At 34.9% G+C, this 22,145-nt stretch overlaps 4 protein-coding genes across 6 annotated transcripts; 2 read left to right on the top strand and 2 right to left on the bottom strand.

The window, feature by feature from the left end:
- The first annotated feature begins 329 nt into the window (after positions 1-329).
- DRT100 (Leucine-rich repeat (LRR) family protein) lies at positions 330-1,637 on the top strand. The gene has a single exon (XM_059599294.2). The coding sequence runs from the start codon at positions 401-403 to the stop codon at positions 1,493-1,495; it is 1,095 nt and encodes a 364-aa protein (XP_059455277.2). The 5' UTR covers positions 330-400; the 3' UTR covers positions 1,496-1,637.
- A 2,381-nt stretch (positions 1,638-4,018) lies between these two features.
- Positions 4,019-8,439, bottom strand: LOC132167393 (protein gamma response 1). Its single transcript, XM_059578356.2, has 3 exons — positions 8,362-8,439; positions 5,391-6,617; positions 4,019-5,160 (listed from the first exon to the last, which is right to left on the bottom strand). Exons 2-3 carry the CDS (start codon positions 6,613-6,615, stop codon positions 4,448-4,450), a joined length of 1,938 nt encoding a protein of 645 aa, XP_059434339.1. The 5' UTR covers positions 6,616-6,617; positions 8,362-8,439; the 3' UTR covers positions 4,019-4,447.
- A 5,212-nt stretch (positions 8,440-13,651) lies between these two features.
- On the bottom strand, positions 13,652-16,240 carry LOC132168137 (large ribosomal subunit protein eL31). Its single transcript, XM_059579228.2, has 2 exons — positions 16,068-16,240; positions 13,652-14,205 (listed from the first exon to the last, which is right to left on the bottom strand). The coding sequence occupies exons 1-2, from the start codon at positions 16,151-16,153 to the stop codon at positions 13,926-13,928; spliced, it is 366 nt and encodes a 121-aa protein (XP_059435211.1). The 5' UTR covers positions 16,154-16,240; the 3' UTR covers positions 13,652-13,925.
- A 1,120-nt stretch (positions 16,241-17,360) lies between these two features.
- Positions 17,361-21,344, top strand: LOC132161861 (sm-like protein LSM7). Of its 3 annotated transcripts, none has more exons than XM_059572079.2 (6): positions 17,361-17,461; positions 17,623-17,744; positions 17,876-17,960; positions 18,521-18,592; positions 20,107-20,159; positions 21,057-21,344. In XM_059572079.2, exons 2-6 carry the CDS (start codon positions 17,742-17,744, stop codon positions 21,144-21,146), a joined length of 303 nt encoding a protein of 100 aa, XP_059428062.1. In that variant the 5' UTR covers positions 17,361-17,461; positions 17,623-17,741; the 3' UTR covers positions 21,147-21,344. The 3 variants fall into 3 exon arrangements, with proteins under 3 accessions (XP_059428062.1, XP_059428053.1, XP_059428070.1); XM_059572070.2 differs by having other exon boundaries at positions 17,634-17,744; XM_059572087.2 differs by having other exon boundaries at positions 17,387-17,461; positions 17,702-17,744.
- Positions 21,345-22,145: the final 801 nt, after the last annotated feature.

Here is a 22,145-nt window from a genome sequence, read left to right on the forward strand (position 1 = left end):
TTCTAACCACACATGGCCTTATATTTACATATATCACATAAAAAAAAAATTCAAACTAAACAAAATACACTTTTCAAAATATCCTAGTGTTTTCTTTTTTTTTTTTTTTTTGGATCATTTTGTCAACCCTAACCAAAACCCACATTTAATAACCTCTTTTCATAGCACCAATAATTTTTTTTTCTAATTAGTACCAATAATTACTACTAAACATAATACAATTATGGTGTGAATAATTAGCTTATAATTTTTTATTTTTTAATAGCTTCATGTGCCATCAACCAAGGGCAGTTTCGTCCACAAGGATGTATTTAAACTAACCCAACCCCCCCATCTCCCATTCCCTCCATCTCTCTCTCTACAAACAGAGACTGAAGCAAAGTTCTCACATTTGGGAGAGATGGGTTGGTTTATGTTGTCACTCACTATAATGCTGGCCGTTATCTCTGCCGTTAACTCCTGTACGCCGTCAGACCGGGCAGCTCTGTTGGCCTTCAAGGCCGCGCTGACGGAGCCGTACTTGGGCATCTTCAACACGTGGAAGGGCACGGACTGTTGCTCAGGCTGGTACGGCGTAAGCTGCGACCCGACAACTCGCCGAGTTGCGGACATCAACTTCCGTGGCGAGTCAGAGGACCCCATATTGGTGAAAGCGGGTCGGTGCGGGTACATGACCGGGTCGATCTCGCCCGAGATCTGCAAGCTCGACCGACTCACCCAGCTCATCGTCGCCGACTGGAAGGGTATCTCCGGCGAGATACCCAAGTGCGTGACGTCGCTGCCCTCGCTCCGGATCCTCGACTTGATCGGAAACAAGATTTCGGGGGAGATTCCGGAAGATATCGGGAACCTCAAGCGGCTCACGGTCCTCAACATCGCCGATAACGCTATCTCCGGCAGTATTCCGGCGTCTATCGTGGGACTCTCCGGGTTGATGCACCTCGACCTCAGCAACAACCAGATCTACGGCAAGATTCCGGCCGATTTCGGGAAACTCCGCATGCTGAGCCGGGCACTACTAAGCCGGAACAAGCTCACTGGATCTATTCCCGAGTCCATTTCCCAATTGTACCGGCTAGCGGACTTGGATTTGTCTAGGAATCAGATTTCAGGTGGCATACCGGAGCAACTCGGGAAAATGACGGTTCTTTCTACTCTTAATTTGGATAGTAACTTGATTTCGGGTCAAATACCGCCGAGTCTGTTAACTAACTCGGGTATGGGCATATTGAATTTGAGCCGAAACAGTATCGAGGGTAATATACCGGATGTTTTCGGTTCCAACTCGTACTTCATGGCATTGGATTTGTCGTACAATAATCTGAAGGGCTCGATACCCGGTTCGTTGTCATCGGCGAAGTATATCGGCCACTTGGACCTGAGTCACAACCATCTCTGCGGGTCTATTCCTCTGGGATCGCCGTTCGATCACCTGGAAGCGTCGTCGTTTACTAACAATGATTGCTTGTGTGGAAACCCATTAAGGACTTGTTAATGGATCGGCCGATACAGAACCGAGTTATCGGTCTCGGCTTGCCTAAAAATGTCGGGTTACTATTTATGTGTTTTGTAATTGGGGTGTTTTTCTTTTGAATTATTGAATATAAATATAAATTCTTAATCAGTGTTTCAACTTTTCAAGATGCACTATCGTTCTCTTAAGTACATAGGTAAGTTTATATTTTAACATGTTTTAAGGATTTATGTTGGATTATATTAAAAATGCACGTAAAAATTATGTATTTTAAGAATAAATATCAATTTAATAAGATGGGTTCCTCCTTCAATTTAAGAATAAAAAATTATTTTAAAGGCTTTATTTAACAACGTACACTTTTATTTTTATTTTTAAAATAAAAATATAAACAAATAATTAAAAACACAATACAGTAGAACACCTTTTCAAAAAAAAAATCCTCTAAAAGGCGCTAATAAACACAGCCAAGTTATCCTTTTTGGTGTATAACTTGCTGAAATTCAACAAAAGAATAAGGAAATAAAAATGGAGATGATAAGACAAAGTGAAAAAGATAAGGCAGTTGCATGCACGTGAAAAAGCGGCGTGGCCTCGTGGGAAAGATTCAAAAGAGTCAGTGAGCATGGGTCTGTCGTACTAGATAAGAAATATAATTCATAATTGCATGGGATAACCCTTTTTTAATTAGAATATCTTTTGATCAATTGCATTGGGATTAATGTTAAGCTTCTTGTTCAAGGAGGGTTGTTTCCATGTCATGAATATCAAGCCTAAAAAAGGCTTCGAAGCCTTTGTTATTTTCTATTGTAAAGACTCTTTTCTAGCTTTAATGATAAATGTTATTTGTGTTCTTCTGACTTCTGATGAAGTTTTTAGATGATATATTATAAATTCAATATTAATTTTAAAATCACATTAATTTTGAAGGAACAAAAAAAAAAAAAAAAAAAAGGCATATAGTATTATTCGTCGAAAAATATTTGAATTTGAGTCAATACATTCATTACGTGAACAATGCAGCAATAAAAGACAAATAGATAGATGTCTACAAGCTGGTTTATGGGATTGGAACGTGTGAAATTAGGCTATTCGAATTTTAATAAAAATCAAGCAATTTATTAAAGGATGATTGCGAGACCTGCCTACTAAAATTTAAGCAATCTAAGAGATGGAGTTTCAAACCATATATATATATATATATATATATATATATATATATATATATATATATCCCCAAGTACCTTACAAAGATGGGAAAAAAAGTATGTAACATTAATGCACGTTACATTCGTCAAATGAATTTAGACTATCAAAGCGTGAGCATTTATTTCCTAGCATTTATGCCTTTGCTAATTGCATGATAATAAGGCAGAGGTGTGAGTGAGGTCAATGTCCCATACACCGATGCATGTTGCTGTCGACCCCCCCACTTACAGAAATAAATCTCGGCACATGCTGCACTTCCCAATAAAGAGAGAAAACGTATTGCCCCCACACTTTACCCACATTCATATTTAACCCACCGAATTTTGCTACTAAACACCCCCCTACGGGCTAGGCCCTAAAAGTTTGAATCCTCGGAACTATATGGAAGCTGATGGACAAATCTTTTAAATGACGTTGTAATAACTAGGGTCAGTTTAGGTCGGTAAATGGGCTTATCATTCAGTTAACCAATAAACTATTTGTTAACCAAATCCGAATTGATTACCGACCGATAAAAAGTGTTAACCGAAAATTGTCGATCATATTGGTAATCAGTCGATTAAATCAGTTTGAGCTTTTGTGGGTTTTTCATTAGGCTTTTACTGGTTGCTAATTGGGCAAAAAATTAATTATTTTGAAGGCCCAAATACGTTTTGTTAGGTTAAAGCCTAAAATAACTTATTAAAAATTAGTTATTTTAGAGTGTATTTTTTGTTAAAATAGCTTATTGAAGCTTTTTTTTTTTTTTTTTTTTAATCCACTACAATAATAAATATAAAATTCTAAAAAATTAAAAATTAAAATAGCTTATCAATCATATCGGTCATATCGGTTTTTTCATAAAACATTTTTAACCAACCGATTACCGACTGATAAGCTTATTGGTATAAAATTTTTAACCGATTACCGACCGATAACGATCGATTACGGTTAATATCAGTTCAGTTAAAATCGGTAATCGGTTAATTTGCACACCCCTAGTAATAACATGTATACCGTTTTGTGAATATGTAAACAGAAATATTGAAGCATTTGAATTGATGAGTCAATGCATATATGAACAAAGAGCAACAATGATGGAATTAGGATGGCTCATAGAGCTGAGAGTTTCACAATCCAGTCACCAATATACACCAGGTGCCAGATTAAAAATCAGGTAAATGGATGCATGATAATGAAGCAAAAGAAGATAAATTATGAAGGTGTTTCAAGTCACAGCAACTTTGGAGCTTCCAAGTGATTGCAGTAAGCTAAAAATATACAAATTCAATTGCAAACCTAATCTGAATTAGGGGCAAGCAGATGCAGAAAATGCTAGAAATTTTTTCTTTGAAGATTGTATAACACTCTTGTGTTTTACAACTCAAACTTTGTACAGGCAAGTGTAACTACCCAACAACATAACTTCTACTATTATTTGTTTTTCGAATACTGGATATCTAATAGATTTCTTTCTTGATAAGCAAAAATTTATAGAAGAATAGAGAAAGAAGTTTGGTACATGGGTGGATAATATAATACAATTTAAAATCATAAGAATCTGTAATAGAATGTGAATCATGAAGTATGTATTTCAGGGTTAACACGAGTGGTCAAATTCTGGGGGATATGCTTGAAGGATTATCTTGGTGACCTATGGGTGTGTATGGTCAACCTTTTTGGTAGTATTCCCTCATTTTGTTCGCTTAGGATCACAAAGTTGCAAAAAAGGAAGTAAGATATCGAAGTGAAGTTAAACGATTATAAGTTTTGAGTTCGAAAGTACTATGACATTTCAGATTCAAATCCAATATTCCAGAATCCTTCAGGGGTCAAGGGAGGGACATACCTATACCGATGCCTAGAAACACCATCATGATGTTCACAGCGGAAATTCCGCTTATCGCCGTTGGTGTCCCTTCCCCCATCATTGGGTAGTACAGCATCGTAGAACTTCTTACACTGTTTGCATTCAACTCCTTTTAGTTTTTCCCGATCAGCTTTCTTTCTTACTGGTTCAACATACTTGAAACCTTTTTTGCTAGCAATTGTAACTGGCATCTGCTGCTTTTGTGGGCTGCTATTAACATTCATATCCTCTGTTTCATCATCTAAGCTGTCAAAATCCATGTCTTCCTGAATAGGGACTGGAAGTGGAGGGTCACGAACTGGTTCCTTCAAGTCTTTGTTCAAGTTTCCTCTAATGTTCTCAATGGGAGTGTCAAGAAAATCATCATGGGGGTCAGGCCCACCCTGGCATTGACGGGACCTGGTCTCTCTCCAACAAGATGCAGGCCGCTTTGCACCAGCTAATGGGGCAGATTTTATGTCCGAGGGAGATTTTGATGCCATGGGGAAATTGGAAGTAGGAGGAGGACCAAAGCTTGAGGCTTTAATTAATTTGGCTCCTTTCTGTTCCTCCGAGCTTCCACTGTCATGCTTCACTTTTTTTGTGTAACTAAGAGCTGCAGATGTGTCTGAAATTTTGTTTACAAGATCTACAACTCCAGGCAATAGACAAATGTTTAGGGACAATGATAACAGACAATGCAATACCAAGGCCATTTGAGTCTAAGTAAACCAACATTTCAAAGGAAATTGGGACTCATGTGACTATTAAGACCAGCAGAGTAGCATGAAACTTCAGTAATTATATTTATGAAGCTCTTTATAATTGTGATAAAACTAATAAGAAAGACATTAAACAATTAAATCAATTTAGTCTTACCAGGCGGAGTAATTGAATTCTGATTACACATAAATGAATCACTTTGAGGGAGCATATTATCCATAGTAAGACCACACTTTGAGAGGAGGTACTTGTGTTGAGATATCAGGTTTTTGCGGGCATCTTCAACAACTTTTCTTCTCTTCTTCTCAGCCAATAACTCGCAGGCAATCGCATCATTCTGTTGAAGCAACTTTTCATATGAATCACTTTCTTCTTTTCTCCTTCCTCCGAGATTTACCTGTAAATCATTAATTTTCCCTTCTAAACCAATTACTTTAGCCAGAAACAGCTTATTCTCTTTCTCACACTCCTCCAACTGCCGTTTGTTCTTTGACATTTCTATGTTATTCAAATCAATCTGTTGAAGTAAATGGTTTTGAAATTTTCTTCCCTCCTCAACCTCACAAGTCCTTTTCTCAAGCTCCTTTTGAAGTCTACTGGCACTATCTTCCATACGTTCTAATTTGTCCATAAGTAACCTTTTCTCCTTTTCATTATCATTCAATTGATTCTCATTGCCTACAATTTCCGAGGAAAGTGACTCAATCTTTTTGAATAAATTTTCTTGCAACTCCTTTCCCTCTGCTTCTTTTTCAGTCTTGCTTTTAAGCTCCTCTTGGAGCTCATCAACTTTTCTCTCAAGGCAATTCACTTTGGCCAGAAGCTCATTTGTTTTTTCTTCATACTCTTTCCGTTGTTTTCCCGTATTTACAGTGGCAGTATCTTTTGATTGAACCATTTGGATTAATCTGCTCTGCAATTCCATTCCCGCATCAACTTCCACAGACTTCTTCTTAAGCTTTCGTTCTAGCTCATCAATCTTGAGTTGTTGACTTCTTATCTTGGCAAGTAACTGGTTTATCTTCTCTTCCTGCTCTTTTGATGGTTTTTCCATCTCAAGCTTGAGAGACTGGTTCTCTTCAAGACCTTGTTGTTTTTCAAGTTGAAGTCTTTCAATTTGGAGTCTGAGATTCTTCTCTTTCTCTTTGTATACCTCTTCTGTGGCTTTCCTGGCCTCAGAATAAATTTTCTGCAGGATTTTAGATTTTGATTGGAAATTAGGGAAGAGCTGACTGCAGAAAATATATTCTATCTGAGAAATCCTGTCTTTTGCTTCCTGAATTGTGGCAACCAGAATCGTACTGAGGCCAGAGACATACTTTGCATCATCACTGTCAATGGGATTCCCTAGTTTGGGAGAGTTTTGAAGGTGCCCTTCCATCTCTGAAATGAGGGGTTAAAAAAAAAAAAAAAAAAAAGGAAATGGCAACACCAAGGTGAGATTTACTTGGATATCATCAGCACTGGACTTCAACAAAACAATGGGCAATAGATAGTTTGAAATTATTATGTTATTTCTATGCCTGGTTTTAGCACCAAGAAATGAAAAACCAGAGTTCCACTATGAGACTGTCGTACTGCCAATATTGCCAATGAGGCAAAAAAGAAAAAAAAAATAGCTTTCTATTTTCCCCAATGCTTCAAAATTCTACCAAGTGATGATACTTATGAGCCCACTGTTGTCCCCATTCCTTCAATTATAAATTGATTTCAACCAAATAGTTAAATAAACACATAAGCCAAAGCCTGAGCTGCAATTCCAGACCCATCTTATTGGCTCAATTATCATCCTTAATCAAGCAGGTCTATCCAGTCGAGACCAAGTAACTCTAGAACAACCATGATGCACCATATCCTTGCAAAGTGAAAACCTGCATTAGTTTTTAGCTCTTAGAAGCCAAAGTAAAGTCATAAAACGCTAATAACATATACCCTAAATCCCAACCTGGACTTCCGAACCCAATTCATTAGCTCAATTATCATCCTTGATCAGACGGTCTATCTGGTCAGGAAAAATTAACTCTACAACAACCATAATGCGCCATTTCCTATCCTTGCAAATCAAAAACTTCCATTAACTTTTAGCTCTTAGAAAGCCAGGTAAAGTCATAAACCCTAATAACATATACCCTAAATCCCGACCTGGGCTTCCAAACCCGTCTCATTAGCTCAATTGTCATCCTTGACCAGATGGTCTATCCGGTCAGGACAAACTAACTCTACAACAACCATAATGCTCCATTTCCTATTCTTGCAAAGCAAAAAACTTGCATTAATTGTTAGCTCTTAGAAACCATGGTAGAGCCATAAAGTGTTAGTAACAGATACGCGAAATCCCGACCTGGAATTCCAAACCCATCTCGTTAGCTCACTTTCCATCCTTATGGATCTATCCAATAGGCACAAACTAACTCTAAAACGACCACAGTGCACCATTTCCTACCCTAACAAAGCAAACACTTGCATCAATGTTTAGCTCCTAGAAAGCCCAATAAAACGCTGATAAACACATAGGATCACCTAAGGACAAGTACCATCCATCTCTAAAACACTATCAACTTGAGAGTACCACTCTTAGTACCAACATTATCATCCCAAGTTATCCCATACACAGACTAAGATAAACCCGATTCCGACAGGCAAACCACACAATCTGGACTAAGCCGACAGAACTCGATAAAGCAGCTAGCAAATCCAACAAAAATGTTTAAAACCCTTTTTTTTCTTCTTCAATATTTTTGTACTAGAGCTAAAAAAAAAAAAAAAAAACTCTTGAAGAGCACAAATCTGAGAAAGTAAAAAAACAAAGATAATTCAGATCATTTAGGAAAAATTTAAACAGAACCTATTTGAATCGAAGGCACTAAATGCAAACTAAATTTGAAAAAAAAAAAAAAAATCTAAACGAAATTTAGTTTCATGAGCATTCGAGATTGGACAAAGTAGATCACACTACCCATCAGACTATCGTCACATTGAAACAAGAAATCACCACCGAGCACACCGATTTAAATATTATTTTCTTTTTCCTTTCGATCATTTTTCCCGAGAACCAAACAGATTGTTACAGAAAGGGAAAAAACAAGAAATAAAAAAAGGAAAAAATTGTGGGTGAGAGATTAAGTACCTTATCAGAGGCAAAGCTTCAAAGATTTGCTCTAAGAAATATGTTTGGGATTGAAAATGAGGGATTTAGGGGGACTGTTTGGACGCGGGGTTAAGAAGGGAGTGTTCCGTGAAATGGACTTTAGCGGGATTATATAGTTTTGAAACAAGCTTGGCGGGGAAGATTTATGTGTAAAGGGATTTCAATTCGCTGCGGTAGGCAGTACTATAGGCTACGTGAACCGCCGTGGATCCTACCAATATCATAGAGTGTTTAGAATATTATTAAATAATTAAAAATAATGTTAAATACTACACGTCATTAATATTTTTTAAAATAAAAGAAAATTCGAAATTATAATAATAAAAACAAAAAAAATATTTTGGCCAAAATTTTGATGGAGCTCTCGATTATGGAGTTTTGTACCTTTGTTTTGTAGATTAGTAAAGCGAAGCTTATTCATTATTAAAAAAAAACTAGTTATAAGTTAGTGGATGTTGATATTATTGATAGATTTTGATTGTTAGATTGTTATGTTTGTATTTTTTATGTATGTAATTTTAGTTTCGGCTATGATTTGTTTCAGAGCTTTATGCTCTGTCTGTAAGATTTTTTTTTTTAAAATGAATGAGTATAGAACGTTTTAACCTTAAAAAAAAAAAAAAAAAAAAATAGTCGAGATTTTTCTTCTAAATTTTTTATTAATGCTTTAATAATTAAAATTCAGGTTTTCTGCTTGCAATTCTTTTTTTTCTTTTATATTTCTTTTTATTTTAAACTACAACACCACCACCAATGAAAACAAAGATTTTAACATATTTTAATTTATGAAAATATTCTCTACATATTATGGTAATAATATTTGTTACCATATTAGCTATATTTTCATGATTGAAACGTGTGTTTTATGTTTAGGTTTATTCTTTTTTTGAGTAAACGTGCGTTTTTGCCACCAACTTTCTTCTTCACCGCCGTCTGTCTGTCTTTATATATAACTTCGCCCTCTAAAACTCCCCACTGCCTTTCTGTCCTGTCTCTAGGCCGTGTAAGCTTGCTGTGTTGTTTTCTATATTATATATGTCTTTTGTTTCTGCTTTTTAATGTTTCTCCGATTATGTGATTTGTAATCGAGTGTTTTGCTGTGTTTCTCTGCTGTGAATGTGCTTTTGTTTCGTGTCTCTGCTTCTTCAAAAGGGAGGAGAAAAAGAAAAAAAGAAAGAGTTTTCTATATTATGTCTTTTCTCACTTCAACATCTTGGGATGAGTTGAGAGAGAGAATTGTGGAGAAAGATAATGAGACATGTTAGTCCGTTTGGTTCCTGAGAATGTTCAGGACAAGAAAGAAGGGATTAAAGGTCGCAAAGATAGTTTAAAGTTCAAGTCTTTGACATTCTAACTCTGTTTCAGATTCACTTGTTGGGAAGTTGTGTCATCAAATTATAAATGTTTATATACTATTCATCTCAACTGCCTTTGGCTTTTTCTTCTTTATTTTTGTTGTGAATTACTATACTATGTAAATTTGTCCATTAATGTTTGTAAATATTGAATACAGGTGATTGCTTTTGAAATTAATTGGCTGGCAATAAGGATCGAGGTATTTTCATTATTCATATACATATTCTTGGGAAGTTGAGTAATTATAGCCATTTTGAATTCCACTCATGATTCATGGACTCTTATTTCCTGATTCTCTGCATTTTGGAATTCGATTTGTAGCGCTCTCTGCTTTTCCTCGCCTGTTGCTTTTGTTTGGTTGCTCAGAAAACGTAGAAAACAATGAAGAATTGGATTTCGGATGAAATTCATGCAGTGACTCCAATGAGGAAAAATTACTGAATTATGCATTATTTTGTTTCAATGATATTTACTGATGTTTAAATGCTTTTTCAGTAAACAGTCAAGAGTGTAGTTGAATCTTAGTGAAAAAGTGCTAAAACTATGATGATTTTTCATTAATTCAACATCATTTATTGTAGACACACAAAAGAAGGAAAAATAAAATAAAATTTCATTTATTGTAGATATGTACAAATAGAAGATTTTCCATAAAATATTTAAGTTCTTGATGCTTCTTAGCAGCTAGTTGGCTTGATTTATCATGGAAATATGGTAGCTAATACCTATGTTACTTGGAAAAATTTTAGGTTCTCAATTCTCAAAGACATGTGCAATTCTCTCTATTGAGCTGCTCTAAAAGTTGATTGGCAACTTGCCAAGGACATAGTTTAGATGTACCAAGGTGTTGGTGCAGTCCCCCTTTCACGTTAAGAAATGAATGCACTTCAAGCTGCTGTTGTAGCAAAATAAACCAGTTTTATAAAAAGAAAAGTTGAACTGTATGACTTTACAGCAGTTAGACTTTCAAAATCTCAATGAAAATACAACCCTTACCTTTAGTCCTATATCAGGAAATGTGAAAATTGCCAAGACTGAGAAAGTTCCTCAGCAATTTTCACATTTCCTGATGTAGCAACAAAGGTAAGAATTGTATGCCCATTGAGGTTTTGAAATTCTAACTGTTCTAGAGTCATACAATTCAATATTTCTTTTATAAAACTAGTTTGTTTTGCTACAACTGCAACTTGAAGTGTGTTCATTTATTGGTGTGATAGGAGAACTACAACGACACCTTGATATTTCTTAAGTACGTTTTTGGCACCTTGTCAATCGCCTTTTAGAGCAGCTCGATAAAGGGAATCACACGTCTTTAGGGAATTGAGAAACTGGAATTTTTCAAAGTAGCATATAGGTATTATCTAGCATATTTTCGTGATAAATCAAGCCATTCAGATGCTAAGAAGCAGGAAGAATTTAAATCTTTAATATGAAATCTTCTATTCTTACATATCTACAATAAATGAAATATTCTTTATTTTTCTTCTTTTGTGTGTCTACAATAAATGATGTTGGATTAATGAAAAACAATCACAGTCATTTTCAAAGGATATTCAAACATTTATTTGTGTGTCACCTATATATATATATATATATATATATATATATATATATATATATATATGTGAGTGCATGTACAAATGAAGCCCCTTGCGGTTGACTCATCCGTGGAAGCGTCTCACTCTGGGCAATTATCACCTCTTGTTTTCTTTTATGAGGCATGTTGATAACACTCCTCTTTTTTTTTTTTTTTTTTTTTTTTTTTTTATGTAGTATGAAGCCCCTGATGGGGAACAATAGGTTATGGTTCTGGTTTTTTTTTTTTTTTTTTTTTTTCTTGCACTTTAATTATTCCCTTATATTTAATTGTCAATGGATTTTTGACGTAGTCATCAAGTTTGAGGAAGCTCTGCACCACGGACATGTTATTTGTTGGACTAGCAGAAGAGTTTGAAAAGAAAAAAGAAAGAGCCCCTAAAAAGGTGGGAAGATCCTGAGATGGAAGGGCTACATAACGCTTGTGTAATTTGCTGATTTTTAGATCTTAGGAGAATTAGATTGAAACGTAAATAAAAGAAGAAGAAAAAAATATGATTGTGGTTGTGGGTGATAATGAATTTTTTAATCTTTTTTCTTTTTGTTACATAACATCATTGAGAGAGACTAGGCTGATGATGGGACTGGAAATTAGGGATTTAGGGGGACTATTTATTTCAAATGAAATGTAGATTATATATTTTATTGCCAAAATTTAAAGTTTGTTTATTGAATTGTATATATAAAATCAATGTTAGTGTTTTTTTTTTTTTTTTTTAAAAAAAAAAATTAAATTAAATGTTATGGTTGAATCATATACACCGTTAGATGCAACAACTTTAAATCTTAACTATTAAGTGAATACTATTCATTTTATTTAAAATTGACAAAATCCTTATACGTAGATTAGATAGTAGGTTATGTGAACTGCCAAGGATCCTACTAATATCATTCAAGCAATGCTATAAACTTTAGTTTTATTTGAGAAATACTACAAGCACAACCAAGTATACACTCATAAGTGTAGACTTCCAACATGGTAGTGAAAATTAAATCTAATGGTGGTACATCTAAAATTCAATAATAATTCTCACCATTCTTGTTATTATTATTATTATTATTATTATTATTATTATTATTTTTTTTTTTATCGAAGGTTGATAAAAAGATGCAATGTTAATATCATGGAATAGTTTTTTTTTTTTTTTTTGGTAAGTAAACTACAAGAAACAAAGAAACAAGAGCAAAAAGAGGAATAAAAGGGGGTGGATCTTTTCCACTACAAATGGGGAAAGAGGGAAGATGGAGTAGGTAAGTGGAAATGCAGCTGAAGAAAACTTTTGCCGCGGCCCAGTAAGCCACATGGTGGGCGCAGAAGTTTGTACTTCTGTTAATTTTTCTTACTTTCTAGGAAGAAGAGGAAGGAATGGAGGAAATAGAGTCCGAGATGACATTTGCAATTTTCCAATCTGAGACTATGGAAGGGTGGAGAAGTGCTGTAATAACCACCTGCGAGTCACCTTCCAGAGAGAACACTAAGAGCTTCAGAGATGTAGCCAGAGAAATTGCAAGAGAAGCTGCCAAAGCTTCCCCATACATTGGGTCACATAAAGAGCTGATTTGAGAAATAGCCTTTATAATTCTCCCATTTGAGTCCCTACAAACAACACTTTGAGTTGAAGACTCACGAATAGCTGTATCAAAATTTATTTTGAAAGTATTTGGCTCCGGAGGGGACCAAAGTTCAGTGGGGGAACTCCTTTTCCAAGCCTCAAAATGATCCAAATAAACTTTTTTGACAGAGCAAGAGATGGACTTTGCATATGGGATTACACCATTATGGACTGCCCGGTTTCTACTGAACCACATTAGAATATCATGGAATAGTTATTGAACAAAAATGTAGTTCTTAACTTAAAATATTATTAAACAATTAAATTTTTGAGAAAAATACATTTTAACCCTTGTCTGTCTTCTCTTCTCCACCTTTCACATTTCCCCCACCAAGCACCACTTCCTCAGCACCACCACCACAACAACTTTTCTCACCTTCAGTCACCCCATTGACAATCCCAAATTATTTCACTCCCAAAATTATTTTTCCTCATTTGACAATCAAGTAACATGTTACAAGATTTTACATCTTATTTGGTTGATGCAACAAACACCCATCAACCCTTGAATCAGCACTTATTATAACATATTGGTATGGTATACAGCATTTCACAAAGATATATTCTTTGTGCTCCATCAAGCCTCATAGATGCACTAAATGTAGTATACTACAGGCTGCAGTCGGAGGGCTCCTGCTATAGCTGCCAATTTGAGGGGTAGACAACCCACCAGCCCTAAAGAATATATCTTTGACTCAACATAATATCCAAAGATTAAAGGTTGGCTTTGCATTTAGATGCAGAGGTCACAACAATACAACATAAACTACGTTTCACACCATAAAGCTAATTATAAGGTCTCAAGGAAAGATTACTTGAAAAGGCTGCAAAATAGAAGATTAACATTAAATCCATGGCGCTCTCCCTGCTGGAGAAATTTCCAAGAAAATCCAAAGACAAACAAAAACATCTCACAAATAAGAAATATGTAGGCCAAAATTGGAGCAACCTAACTATGATCTATGGAAGTAGGCTACTTCAATCTTCTTCGTCAATGACCTTTGTGCCCAAACCCCTTAAACCTTCTGGAGGGATCTCGGTAACAGTGACTAGTGAGTAAAACTCCTCCTTTGCATCTTCTTCATCATTTCTCTTTCGTGCAATGCGGACACGGATTCTCCTTGGCACACTCCGAATCCCACGGCTCCAGATATGCTTGTTAAGCTTAACATCCACCCTGACGTCAGTTGTCCCCATAGCCTTTTGGGCAAACTTCCTGATCTCCTTTATGGCCTTAGGAGCCTTCTTCTTGAAAGTGCTGCACATGGGATTTGAGGAAAGGTTACTTAAAAGTGTCCAAAGGCATTGCATCAGCTAAATGGAATAGATCAAAAAATTAAAAACCCATAAAAAAAAAAGGAGTTCCAAGTTTCAAGACAGTGACACTTTCATGAGACCTACATGAGGTCACATAGGGAAATGGCATGTAAACTAAAGTGATTTGTGGCAATAAATAAATGTAGTGTCACAATGAAAGTTTAAAGTTGATTGTAACAGGTTGCCGTCAAGAAAAGATAGGGAAATGCAAACGGCAATAGATGACTAGAAATAAAAAGCAAAAGTAGAAGTTTGAAACTAATGCATCCAAAAAAAAGACCTGAATCACTCAACTGCACTCAACACTACTGATAGAATTGACCCATAACGACATTAACATAAGCACAACACAGTAAACCATCCCATCAAGCTATGCATTTGCAAAGATAAATACAACGAGATCCAAATTAACTCAACTTTGAATTATACATAATCACACTTGAGATAGAGTCAGAAAAGTAATCCTTTAAGCAAACACATAAGTAGCAAGGATGTAAAAAAAAACAAACAATTTTAAGAAACAGAGAAAGAAGTGCACCTATGAACATTTTGTCAGGGATATGTTTCACAAGGAGCTACCAGTTCTCTGGCCCATAACATGGAATTAAGAATTTTGGTCAGCAGTCTGCTACCATTTGTTTACTTACAAAATTTTCTCTAGTGGTCTATTCAATTGAATGAATCAGTAACCCAACACTATTTACTTCTATATATAAAGGAACATGTTTCCCCGCCAGGGGAGGGGGAAGAGGACCAATCTTACATACACCAAGATTTTTATGATTCAAAAGCATTGCTACATTTATGTCAATGAAAAGAATGTCAATATTCCTTGCAGAACATAAGTAGACTTCTCTTGCATCTGTATCAAACCTAAGTATCTTCAATTAAAGTAGAAATATAATGCCATAATGCATTTAGAAACAACGTATTATAGTTTACCTGGATGAAAGACAATCATGGAGATAACTACCCACTAATCACATATACATAAGCTTATAGAAAACATTTTGCCCATTACACAATAGTACAGCTTACCTTTCACACCACCAGGGGAGAAACATATAGGTTGGTACAATCGGGGGTATCTCCATATTCCGGATTCAACAAGATACCTTACTGGTCTGGCTTTTTTTTAATTGTTTGGTTATTATATATTTACACACCGGAAATCCATGAATACTTCAGATTTCAATATTAAATAACTTAATAGATAATTATAATCTTGAGGCTTTGTCAATGGATAATAAGTCAACAGCTAGACTCTAAACAATATAAGCAAGAATACACTTCCTAGAAAAGAAATCTTCTACCATAATAATCAAAGTCTTGCAAAAGAATGAATCATGTAACATATCCAAAAGATGTTTACAGCTTAGAAAATATTGATCCCAAATCTATAACACATTTGCAAACAGAAACCATTTTTGGGTTCACTTGAACAAGATGATAATTCCAATAGTTCAATAACCAAAAATAGAAATAAATGATTTACCACAAAACATAGCTATATTGAGTTATGCTGACCTCAAAAAACTGAAATATCATTAAGAAATCCAAATAAAACCCCGCTGAATCAAAAAAAAAAAAAAAAAACCCTACTTTACTATCACACAAGTTTCAAAGAAGCAACTTGGAGAAACATCAATCAATAACATCACAAAAAAGGCCTCAACCCAACATAATAAACCTTGATTGAAACAGATCCAAGACATTTACAAACACAAAAATGATGTCAAACAGCACATACATACATACATCTATCTACAAAGAGAGATAGAGAGGGAGGAAATAAAAGGTTACCATCCATGCAGGCGTTTGTGAAGGTTTATGGTATACTCTCTGGTGACAACCTCCTCCTTTCTCCCTTTGCTGGCCTTGTCCACCATTGTTGCCGCTCGGCCTTTTTCGATCCAACTACAACTGGTTTACACCTTCGGTTGCTGCTGCCAACGAAACCATTAGGGTTTCATAGAGGACACATATATAGTGGCTGACTTTTACTGAAAAGCCCTGGGCTTTTCGGTCAAACTACCAAAATTCCCCCGTAAGTGAACCCCAAGGACCAAATATAAAGGTTGTTATTGTGAAACTACTTGTATATGTGTTAAAAAACCAAGCTAAAAAAAATAATAATAAAAAAAAATAAAGTAAAGATTATTTAAGAAACATCATTATGATTTTTAGTTATTTAGTTAATGAGAAATTAAAAATATATGTATATTTATTAATGTGTTTTGGGGAGTATTTTTGTAATATATTTTTTAGTTTGAAAAGGGGTTGTGAAAATAATTTTTGTTAAAGAGTGTTTTGTGTTTTCTCTAAAGAAAATTCATCTTTGAGTTAGGTGGTTAAGAAAGTGTTTTGTATTTTGAATTGTTGTTAATATTTTTTTTTTTTATACATATGTAAAGTAAACAAAATTTTTAACCAATAGAGACTTATATAAAAGTTGTAGAACCTCAAAACTTTCTATTTATTCTGTTAATTGAAATTGTCTTAGAGTCTGTTTGGGATTGAGTTTGAAAAATAGAGCTTTTAAGTCAAAAAAAGTTTTTGGGCAAAAGCTTTATTTTTAAGCTTTTACCAAAAGTGTTTTATGGGTTTTTTGGACTCTTAAAAATGCTTTTAATTTTTTTACCAAACGAATACTTTTTTTTTTTTTTTTTTTTTTTTCAAACAGACTTTTTAAATGTTAAAAGTACTTTTAAGCCCCTCAAACGCAATCCCAAACAGGCTCTTAAAAAATAAGAGAAGTACTAAAAAACTAAACAAATGAACCGAGAAAAATTTTCAAATTGACGTAGAAATGATTTTTAAATTAAAAAAATGCAATTCTCTCTCCCTTGTCTGCCACTCACGGTTTACCACGTCAGTTTGAAAAATTTTTTGACTTCATTTATTTGGCTCCCTATCACTTTCCAAAAAATAAAAGAGTAATATCGTTCCGTGAGTTGGCAAATGTAAAATGGATTTGAAGGGTATAATTGCTCAAAATTTTAAATAAAATAAAATAATTTTTTTTTTAAAAAAAAAAAAAAAAAAGAAGGAAAAATTGGGACCTTGGACTCCGTTGGGCCGAGCCAGAAACGGGCTCGAGTCCGTACTTTATACTCTTCACATTTTCAACGTTTGTTTCCCTTGCGAAAGTCTCGTTCTTTCTGGTTCTTCCCCTTCATTCCCAGAATCCCATTAAGGTACCACCAAAAACCTGTGCCATAATTTCTTTGTTGGCAATTTTGCAGTCTCACTCACACGCAAACGCACCCAAATCTTTTCTTTTCTTTTTCTTTTTCTTCTTTTTTTTTTTTTTTTTTTTAAATATTTTAATTTTGTTCAAAACCACAAACCAATTTAGCTTTGTTTCAGGTGCGTAAACTTTTGATCCACTCGGGTTTTCAGAGTTATTTGAAAGTTGTTACTCTTTTTTGTCTCAGCAAAATCTAAGAGAGGAGCTGAAAAACCCCAATTTAAGATATGGTAAAGTGTTCTACTTTTGTATGTGTTTTAGTTTCAGCAACCCAAGGAATATTTGTTTTAGATTAATGGGACTTTTATGTTGGCTTACCCTTTTTTTTGTGTTTTCTATATGATGTGTGATTTTGTTTCAGTCAGGAAGCAGGAAAGAAACAGTCTTGGACCTGGCAAAGTTTGTGGACAAAGGTGTCCAAGTCAAGCTCACTGGTGGCAGACAAGGTCAGTTGCTTGCTACTAAACTTTCAGTTTTCTATTTATCAATAGATAATTCATATTAGTTAGGTGTATAATGGACAAGCTGAATATCAAATAAAAGGACAAGAGATATGGTTATGTGAGAATGTGTAAAAATCCAACATTTAGCTACTCATATGAGCTAGGTAGGGTTATGAAAAGTATAATTATTGCTTTGGTGAGCTCAAATGCAAATCCAGAAAAATATAAACTGCTTTCAATTGCAGATGCCTAGTATAGGGATGGTTGGTGTAGAGCTTATGTTATTTGGGTTTGCCACGAACACTAGACAGAGCCACGAAATTGGCTTTGGTGTTGTTTTTCTTTGTGTGGGGATCATTAGGATCGATCGGACCCCATGGGATTTCTTTAACATCTAACTTCTCCTTATGGTTTTCCTTCTACTGGAGTTTTTACAGTGCTCTTAAAAGTGACAAATTTATATCAAACAGTCATTATGTTGTGTCTTTAGTTAGGTGAAATATTCTCATTACTGATCCAGTACATAATACTTTCTTTCTTTTTTTGTTCCTTTTGGGCTACAGTGACAGGAACTCTAAAAGGATATGATCAGTTACTAAACCTTGTTTTGGATGAAGCCACAGAGTTTTTGAGAGGTAGCTACTTTATTGCTTACTGGCGTTTGTTACTGGGTTTGTGTGTGTGTGTGTGTTCAGACTAATTAGCTGTGTGGTTTTGATGTATCTGTTCAAACCATTAGCTGGTTATGGTTTTATTTTGATCTTTTTGACTATTTATTCACGCATGCCCATGGGCAAGATAGCATTAATATTTCTTCGGCCTATTATTATTTTTTAGGAGGTAAACTCTCCACAGTGGCCATGCTGCTCCGTATCAGTGTTACATTACTGTTTCTTTCATAAACACTACATGCACACTTAGTTCCACCATTTTATATTCTCTTTCTGGAAAAACCGCATGACACTCCTAGAGATTTTTTTATTTTTTATTTTTATTTTGTCATATTAAACATTTGTTCGCTGCAGAGAACCCCTAAAGTTTCAAACTTTGGCATGTTGTCCCCATGAAGTTAGGGCAATCAACAAAAAATGGTCACTGTCTCAGATGATTGTTTGGATGAAACTTCAATTTTCACTTTGCTCCCACATTTTATTTGGGGCCATATGTACTTCTAAAATTGTTGTGTGGAAATATAAAAATAAAAAATGTCATAATATCTGTAAGAGCTTCTTAATAGTCAAGAAACATGGCTTAAAATAGTGACTATATTGTGTTAACAGTTCTAACATGTTACTGAAAGGGGCAAAGTGTCTCACTTGACAATTAAATTTTTTCTTCCCTTTTTTTTTTTTTGGGTAATAAAAAAGAAAGGAAGAGAAACCTTGGAAGAGAGATGCCTGGTTTTCTTAGCCTATTTACTTAAAGTACCATGTTGCTCCCTAGCAAATTGATGACCAATTTTTGGGAAGGCTTTTTGGAGCTCTCAGTTGCACCCCTGAGGTTAGGCCTGCAGAAACTCCTTGTGGGCCATATGAGATGTGTGCCATATTCCCATAAGCTTTTAGACCTCTCAGTTACATCAAACATAAGATATACACCTTATGCCCTTATTTTTATGCACATACAGCCATCTTATGTTTGATGCAAACTGTGGGTCTGAAAATTGTGCAAGGCCAACACCTTGCTGTTTTTTGTATTTCGGTCTCAATACAGAATTTTCAAGATATTATCTCTAGATGAGTTTCTTCAAAATTTAAATTGAATTTATCATTTATAATTTATTTTTCCAATTGGAAAAAGAAAGAAATATGCACCCACCTTTAGCATAGTATTTGTTTGCAGGTTTATGCTGACTGCACCAATTGAAAAGTGATAGGAATGTTTTCTAAATTGAACGGAATTAAATGGTAATCATTGTAAATTAGTCAATAAGAGGGCTAAAAGGCCTAAAAACACAAGCCACCTAGGACGTCTATTTTCTTTATTGCAGGTCTGAGTTTATTTAATGTTGTTGTCTTGGATTTGAATTTAAGCATCATTATATATTTGCCTTCTCTTTGTAGCCAAGTTTAGCTGAATACAATAATATACAACTTCTTGTAGAAATTGATAGGCAAATTGTCTTAGAATGTTTGTCCTTGTTTTGCAGATGCTGACGATCCACTGAAGACTACTGATCAGACCAGGCGCTTAGGCCTTATAGTATGTTCTCTTCCTTCACATGTATCTAGTTAAATAGTTCATGAATATGGATGTCTAGCATATCACCGTTGTAACTGAAAGCATGAATCGTCTTTTGAAGTTTTTAGAGAATATAATATGAAAAATGTCGTCCTTTTTCATTTTCTTACAAGAAGTTTTAAATTGGTTTAAATGACAGTGAAATTTCTTAGAGCTGTCCAAAACCATTGGATAAACCAATCACTTTTATATCAATCTTTTTATTGATAAGCTAGTTGCATAATAGATATTGTCTTCATAGAGGCTTGAATTTTTGGATCCAAACATGATGGTTAATAAATTTGTTCTGATGCTGCTTGAAACCACTTTTCTTGTGAAACCCTACTAACTAAAGGTTGCACAAGTTATTAGCATAATGTGTAATTATACGTTGACTCTGGCATTAATTGGTAATAGACAAGACATCTTTAAATTTATGATAATCTCTTGTGGGTTCTTGTGCATTCATTCTGGCCTGTTGTTGCAGTATTACTGACTTACAAATTTACTCACTGCTATCATTTTATTAACCAACAAAAAGGTGTTGGTACACAATGATGTGCATTTGAATCATTGAGAGAAAAGCTTGATCCAGCAGATTTCTTCTTCAATGTTGCATTAAATGAGGAAAAAGCAAAAGGCTGGATCCAGCGACTGATCAGTCAAATTAAAGAAAAAATGGAACCTATTGCAATGCCAGAGCATTATATCGAGCATGGAGAAAGAAAATAATTTCAGCCATTATATCCCTGAGTATATGTTGAGAAAGATGCACTGGAAAAAACTCAAAATGATTATTTTTCTTTCCATTTTTACTCTACATTTACATCTTTTGTTTTCTTTTAGGTAACAAACTGATGACAAGTTATTGTGCTGCAGGTTTGTAGGGGAACTGCCGTAATGCTTGTGTCCCCAACAGATGGCACAGATGAGATTGCCAACCCTTTCCTCCAGCCAGATGGGGCCTAGACATATCTTTTTGTAACTTAATTAGTTATCTTAATCTGTATGCTCATAACACCATTTCACCATTTATTCTAAGAAACCTTGGGGGGAGGGGTTGGGGGAGCACTTTGAATATTGTCATTTCTGAACTAAAGTAGTACTATTGTTATCTTACTCATTTCTATTAAGTACTTTAGTACCATGTTAGCTTACTTGCTTATAGTACTTGGGTGGCAATTTGTGTTCGTGTGTCAGGTTTAGGTCGTGTCGTATTGAAAGCATAGGCATAAGTTTATATAGGTTAATCTTAGCTTGATCCATTTTAGACTCTTCAACTTTAATCCGTTAATTTCGTGTTAGATTCAAGGATTATATTAAAAATTGTCAGCCCTAAATGTTGCATGTTAGATTTGGGTTTTAATTACACAGATTGTTCCCTTAAAGACTAACTTGTTAATTTCATGTTGAATTGATGTTGATTGTCTTACCTGGCTCTATGTTATAATGAGAGGGGGAAAACTACAGTAATTCCTTGAATGAATCATGCAACATGAAGTTGGGAAGTAGATGATAATGTCAAAAAGGTACATATATTAAGAAAGTAAGGCAATTATAAAGCTAGATGTCCTTTAAAAAATTAAAATAATTTGCAGTGGGGCAGAGCATGAAAGATACTATCAATGAAATAGTTTGTTTAGGTAGCAAAGTTAAGCCGTCTGAAGGGGCCATCTTAGCTGGAAAAGGATTTTCTATTGATGCTCTTTGTCCAATGATTTCAAGATAGATTGCTCAGTTCAAGCTGCTGCTGGGAAAGCCAATGAAGCAATGAGACACTTTCGGTTCCCTTACAGCTATTTGTTCAATAGAAAATTGTTGTGTGGCTGTGGCTCTTTCATGGCCACTTCCTTGGAGAGAACGTTTTCTAATCCTGTCTGTTAAACTGATACGAGTTTTTAGAGCATAATGCGAGAGGAGATACTGGACTTTTTAAATCGTAATGTCTCACGCTTTATCTTATAATAA

The sequence above is a fragment of the Corylus avellana genome, chromosome 2 (assembly GCF_965113065.1).
Source record: "Corylus avellana chromosome 2, dhCorAvel1.hap1.2, whole genome shotgun sequence".
NCBI lineage: Eukaryota > Viridiplantae > Streptophyta > Magnoliopsida > Fagales > Betulaceae > Corylus > Corylus avellana.

Coding starts and splice junctions, on each gene's coding strand:
- DRT100 (XM_059599294.2), top strand. CDS start 401: ATGGGTTGGTTTATGTTGTCACTCACTATAATGCTGGCCGTTATCTCT.
- LOC132161861 (XM_059572079.2), top strand. Junction 17,961..18,520: donor GCTCACTGGTGGCAGACAAG/GTCAGTTGCTTG, acceptor TTTGGGCTACAG/TGACAGGAACTCTAAAAGGA. Junction 20,160..21,056: donor CCAGGCGCTTAGGCCTTATA/GTATGTTCTCTT, acceptor ATTGTGCTGCAG/GTTTGTAGGGGAACTGCCGT.
- LOC132167393 (XM_059578356.2), bottom strand. CDS start 6,615: ATGGAAGGGCACCTTCAAAACTCTCCCAAACTAGGGAATCCCATTGAC. Junction 5,161..5,390: donor GAATTCAATTACTCCGCCTG/GTAAGACTAAAT, acceptor CTGGAGTTGTAG/ATCTTGTAAACAAAATTTCA.
- LOC132168137 (XM_059579228.2), bottom strand. CDS start 16,153: ATGGTGGACAAGGCCAGCAAAGGGAGAAAGGAGGAGGTTGTCACCAGA. Junction 14,206..16,067: donor CACAAACGCCTGCATGGATG/GTAACCTTTTAT, acceptor TCCCATGTGCAG/CACTTTCAAGAAGAAGGCTC.